This window comes from Panthera onca, chromosome D4, assembly GCF_046562875.1.
Source record: "Panthera onca isolate mPanOnc1 chromosome D4, mPanOnc1 haplotype 2, whole genome shotgun sequence".
NCBI lineage: Eukaryota > Metazoa > Chordata > Mammalia > Carnivora > Felidae > Panthera > Panthera onca.
In genome coordinates this window covers 46,534,466-46,539,854 of record NC_138351.1, presented here as the reverse complement: position 1 = coordinate 46,539,854, position 5,389 = coordinate 46,534,466, and the positions used below count along the sequence as shown (strand labels likewise).

Below are 5,389 nucleotides of genomic sequence, written 5' to 3'. Positions count from 1 at the left end.
AGACCTCTACGAATAAATAAGAACATGATGGTAAGCCTTCATTCAGTGGAAAATACTCCGCTAAGTGCTTCTAAATGTTCTAACGTGACCACCCTGCTAAGGGGACACAGGAAAGTTAGAGGGGCTTGCAGTTTTGTCCTCCCTGTCCCCCGAGTGGAAGAGGAGAGAGGGCTGGACTTCCCTTCCCCCGGTGGGGGTGGGGGGAGGCTCTAGGAAAATCATTTCCCTGGAGAGCAGGCCTTTGTTGAGGGGAACAGAAGACTGAGAGGATTCCCAGCCAGTGATTTCTCTTTCCTTTCCTCTGCTGGAAGCACCAGGAGTTTGTTTTCTCATCTTCACAGTGAGAACCTGGTGAAGGTTTCTCCCGAAGGTAACACTCACAAAAGCCTGTGGCCCCCAAAGACAGGATATCTTGCAGTTTTTCGATCTCAAGCTCATCCATATGGAACTGCCAGTAATTCTTCCATTTCAGCTTCAGTGTTTCTACCAATACGAGCTTCAGCTGTGCTTTAAACTCTTGCATTTCTGCTCCCAGTCATCCAGGGTCTCTGTCTGCATCCCCCTCTTTCTGCAGAGCTAAGGGCGGCAGCTGGCACCTCGAACCCCAATTCTCTGATGGATCTAAGAAGAGTTGTTGCTTTTCAGCTTGTTTGGCACTTGTGTTGTAGTTGATGGAAGGTCAAGGCTGACGACCAGCCCAGCTGATTACATGTTGGATGGGAACCAGAACGTCCGCCAATACATGAATACGTATGTCCCATCGTTAGAGGTAAGTGTCTCCCAAGGAAAGAGGCCCGAGAGAGAATCACTGGAGAAGAACATTGGAGCACATTTTTGAACAATTTAACTCGATACATTCTAAGACGAAAGCAGAAATAAAGTCAGTGAAATGACTAAATACCTGGGAATGTGACTTCATGTATTAAAGAGAATCATTTTGGGGTCTCCTTCCTTCCTCCTTACTAATTGTTACGAATTTGAATATGCAGACAACGATCACGTGATTTGCACTCAGGCATCTTTCTAGAGGCACAATCACTCCATTGCTTCTCTTTAGACTGAGATGAAGTCCCGGATGGAACTTTTGTCCTCTAGTGAAAGGTTCTTGCAGGAGTGTCCGGGTGTGTGCATTTGAGGCAGGTGTCCCAGGTTCCGGCTGTCCCTGGAGCCCCGGGCAGTTTGTCCAGCAGAATCGGGTTCCAGGCAGCAGATGGCACTTTGTGAGGAACTTAGAAGGTCTGCCGGAGCAGCTCCTGAGGACAGAGGTGGCCTGGGCCTCCTGCAACTGGCAGCCACCCACCCTCTCCCCGGGGGAGATGCCCCTCAGTCAGGAGAACTGGGACGTCCTCCTGATCTGTGTCAGAAGCAGTAGGTCTTCCTGTGAAGCCGCCCGTGGCCGGGAGGCAGGTCAGAGCCCAGAAAGGAGATGCGGCCACAGGGATCCAGCAGGAGGCCCGCAGAGGGGGTGCGTGCTGGGCACCTGAGGGGTCTGGTGGCCTGGGTGACGAGCGAGGGGGGCATCTTGGGCCCTAGTTCATCTCAAGTTCTTTTTCACATGTCTTTTAATACAAAACCGTTTTCATTTTCTGAATGTTCCTGTATACGTTTTATTCTTCTCAAGTTTTTTTCCTTCCTTTATGTAAGCCTTAGATTAGAGTAGATTAGATTAGAAAACATTAACCCTATGAATTACTCATTTCACTATTTCATTGAAGTTTAATTTGCCCCAGTACTTCAAATGTTTCAGCGTAAAGGGATCCAAAGCTTTCAAATGACGGAAATCTTTTGTGTTACGATCAAAAGTAGGTAGGTGGTGTTCTCCTTGCTCAGGACATACTTTTACCTCCGATCCTGAGCTCTGTTGTTGTGATTTTTATTTTTTGCGCATCAGTCAAGATGCCTGGTCCCTTTGGGTCAGCGTGCCCATAGCCCTGTGTGTGACACCTGGCTCCCCTCGCTCACTCTCTCTTTCTCTGTAACTGGCCGCCAGGGGTCAGCTCATCATACTTCCAGCTTTGAGCAAAATTTTATTGGAGGGTGACTGCTTTTGTCCCCCAAATAATCAACTGTCTGCGACCCAAGCTCGTTTCTGTGACCAATTCCTTCTCTTTCTGTCAGGTGCTCAAGAGTCAGATTTTTCCATAGCTTCCAGAGGACACAAACGTTATGCACTTCATGTGTGTAGGGGGCACTGGTGTGGGTAAACTATCCTTTTTTTTTTTTTTTTTGTAACCTTAAATAGCAACAGGAATTTTATTTTGCTAAATGTTGATTTCTATGTGGAGTTCAGTTTATTAACCTGTGGAGTCCTTCTCATGCTCTCAGTTTCTGAGGCCGCAGGGGACTCAGTGTTGATCTTCCTGCTGCTGGAGGCTTGCACTGAAGTAACTAATAAGGGTTCCGGGGTTAGCGAGTCAGTTCTTTTCTCCTGAGCTATTTGGTTCATCGTGATCCATCTCACAGCGAAGATGTGGGGCAGGGAGGCCACATACTAGAGAAAACGAACCCCTTTCTTTACTAGCTTGGAGTTTTCTACATTGTATATGTTCTTTTTAATTTAGTAATTTTATAGGCACGGGTGGACTTCTCTTCTGAATTCCTTTCTCCTTCATCTTGAGGTCAGTACCAAAAGAGGGAAGCAAGAGTGAAAACGGGAAGGGCCTATACCATTATTTCCCATCAGTTTTGATACAGCATCTTTTTCTTTCTCCACTCAGCTTTCCTAGAAAGCTGTCACGGCATTGGGATGCACCGAGGCACCAGGAAATCAAAGGCAAATCTGACCGTGGTGATGGCCGTGGAAACGCTAGGGTGGCTCCCAGGTGAGAGGAAGCCAGCAGGAGCCCTTGGCTTCTGCTACCACCTTCCACCCGCTCACTGTGGTGCCTGCTTGTGAATTCCACCCAGCCCTCGCTAAGGTCAGTTCCATCTGCTTCCCCACATACTGGAAGGTTTCCGTCCGCAGAACAGCTTCCTGACCTTCCGCATAGTACGCATCAAAATGATAATAGATTATCATGGTAAGGAATGAAAGGTGCCATGCTTTAAAATAAACACAACGTTAAGCATATGAACATGATTTGCCAATACATCCAATCCATGTATCCATCCAGAGACGCACATAGCGCAAAACGGAGAACTCTGCAGGAAAAAAAAAAAAAATTCACGTAATTCCCAATTCCCATTCTATTCTCCTGTTGCATTGCAGCAGGCACATCTCTCACAACTATTTGCTCCTTATAGCTGAACTTCTCTTCTCTTATTCGCTCATTCCCTCCCACCCTCCAATATGGTTTCTGTGAGTTCTTCCAAACCAGCTCTCACCAAAGCTTCAATGCCCCCTTCATCCCAGTGCGGTGGGCACTTGACATCCACGTTTTACAATGATGCAATTCTTTGAAGCCATTTCAGTCCTTGAAATAGACTTTTACCGATATTCTCTCTTACCCTACTACCTCATGGCCATTCCGTCTCTGTTTCTGTTGTGGCTCTTTTCTCCCTTTACCATCTGAAGTTTCGAGGAATCAATCTGAAGTTCTTTGCTCATGCTCTCCTCCTCCCGTGTGACCGCTTCTGTTTTAAGGCTTTCAGTTAATGGAGTTGCTTGTAAATTGCAGACTCAAATATCCATTTTCCAAAGAATATTCGCACTTGGAAGTCTACCAGTCAATTATAGGAGATATCTACGGCTTTTGTTTCTGTTTCCTGGCATGCTTTCCTGCAGATTCTGCTGAGAGAACTCCATTTTTCCCCTTCTCCTCATCCTACCGTTTAATATAACAGATATAAATTCAGTGTGATTATTGTCTTTAGGTTGCTTTCTCCACAAAACTCACTGGTGCAAAAGCAGAACTGGATTTGTTATGTCCACCCCTATCCTGACAGCCGCATACAGACTGGCTTAGAGAAAGTCTATTTTTAATGTATAACGTGAATAATGTAATGAATAAGTGAATTGCACAATCCATTCTTTCATCAGAGTTGTTTCTTTTTTAAATGATAAACAAAGACAAGAATTTTTCTATAGAAAATATTTAATAAAGAAAATAATAAGTTGAATAAATATAAAGAATATATTTTTCTCTTAACCACAAAGTGAAAGTACATCATTATTATTCAAATATAATTTAAATCTTATAAATAGTTAAGTAAATAAATAAATTGTTAAATAGATCAGCAAGGTCATCGGAAAGTGACTAGTGCTTGTAGAGTTGACATGATGTACTTAAGACTCCTGAAAATATTGACAGATTGATGCCATTCATGTCACAATCACAGCAGAAATGACTCTTTGACATGGCAGAACACGTGGAAAGTGTGATATGATTCGTCACACTTTAGTCATTTCCATGTTGAACGGGTCTCATTTCTCGCTCCTTAATCTTTTCTGCAAGGCTATTGATGAATAATACAAGGACCTCATAATTTCTGCTCTGACGATCTCCCAGGCACAAGGGCTGTATTTCTTCTCTTGCAGGTAGAGGGAGAGTCTTTGGAAGTAGTTCCTCAGGAAGGAGTCCTCGTTCGTGAGGGGAGCCTCTCCCTCCCCCACCTCCTGCATGACACAGGCTTCCAGGCTGGTCAGCTGCCTATCAAGTCCCGTGCAGAATTCCTCCAGGAGGGTGGTGTTCCAAGCAGCAGACGAGGACGCCTCTGTGCAGAAGAAGTGGAAGATCTTCTGGTTCGTCACGTGCACCACAGAGAGGGCTTGGGCCTTGTGGGACTGGTCTCCACCAAACACGTCCTGGGGGAAGGCGAAGTCATTTCTGTCCCTCTGGCAGGAGCTGGCAGGGAGTCTCCTCATTTGTCCCAGGAGCGTCAAGGCCCTCCTGTTCAGCAGGCCGTGGGTCTGAGGCAGGTCACAGCCCAGAGAGCAGACGGAGTTGCAGCCCAGCGCCACCAGGGCCACCAAGAAGGAAGAGGGCAGCGCCATCGGGGATCTTGCAGATGCTGTCGGCCTGGCTGGGGTGGGCGACTCTGTGACCCGTGGCTCTAGGTTCTCTGAACATCTTCCCTTGTGCGCACCTCCTAAATGGGAACACGTGAGTTTCCATTTTCCGAATCTCCTCTTACTTCCTATTTTTGTTTTCTGTTTTTCATTTTGCATTCTCCAAATGGGTTTAGAGCAGTGCTTCTCAACCATTTTTTTTAATTATTGTCCCCTTCCCCTGACCCCTGAGCCCTTTTAGATTTTTTTTTGCTAATTGAACCCCTAATGAAATTTTAATGACACAGTTATACTCTATATCTATTTATGTACTCTCTCTGTATCTATCCTTTATACATAGAAAAAGAGAGTGCCAAACTTCCTTTTTTATCCAAGGCAGGGTTAAAATTGATAAAAATTTTAAGCTAAAAGTAAATTTAAAGTTATTAACATTTTATGTAT

At 45.3% G+C, this 5,389-nt stretch overlaps 1 protein-coding gene across 1 annotated transcript; it reads right to left on the bottom strand.

Annotated features, from left to right (window-relative positions):
* Positions 1–4,363: 4,363 nt before the first annotated feature.
* LOC144614057 (interferon alpha-like) lies at positions 4,364–5,143 on the bottom strand. The gene has a single exon (XM_078436158.1). The coding sequence runs from the start codon at positions 5,141–5,143 to the stop codon at positions 4,364–4,366; it is 780 nt and encodes a 259-aa protein (XP_078292284.1).
* Positions 5,144–5,389: the final 246 nt, after the last annotated feature.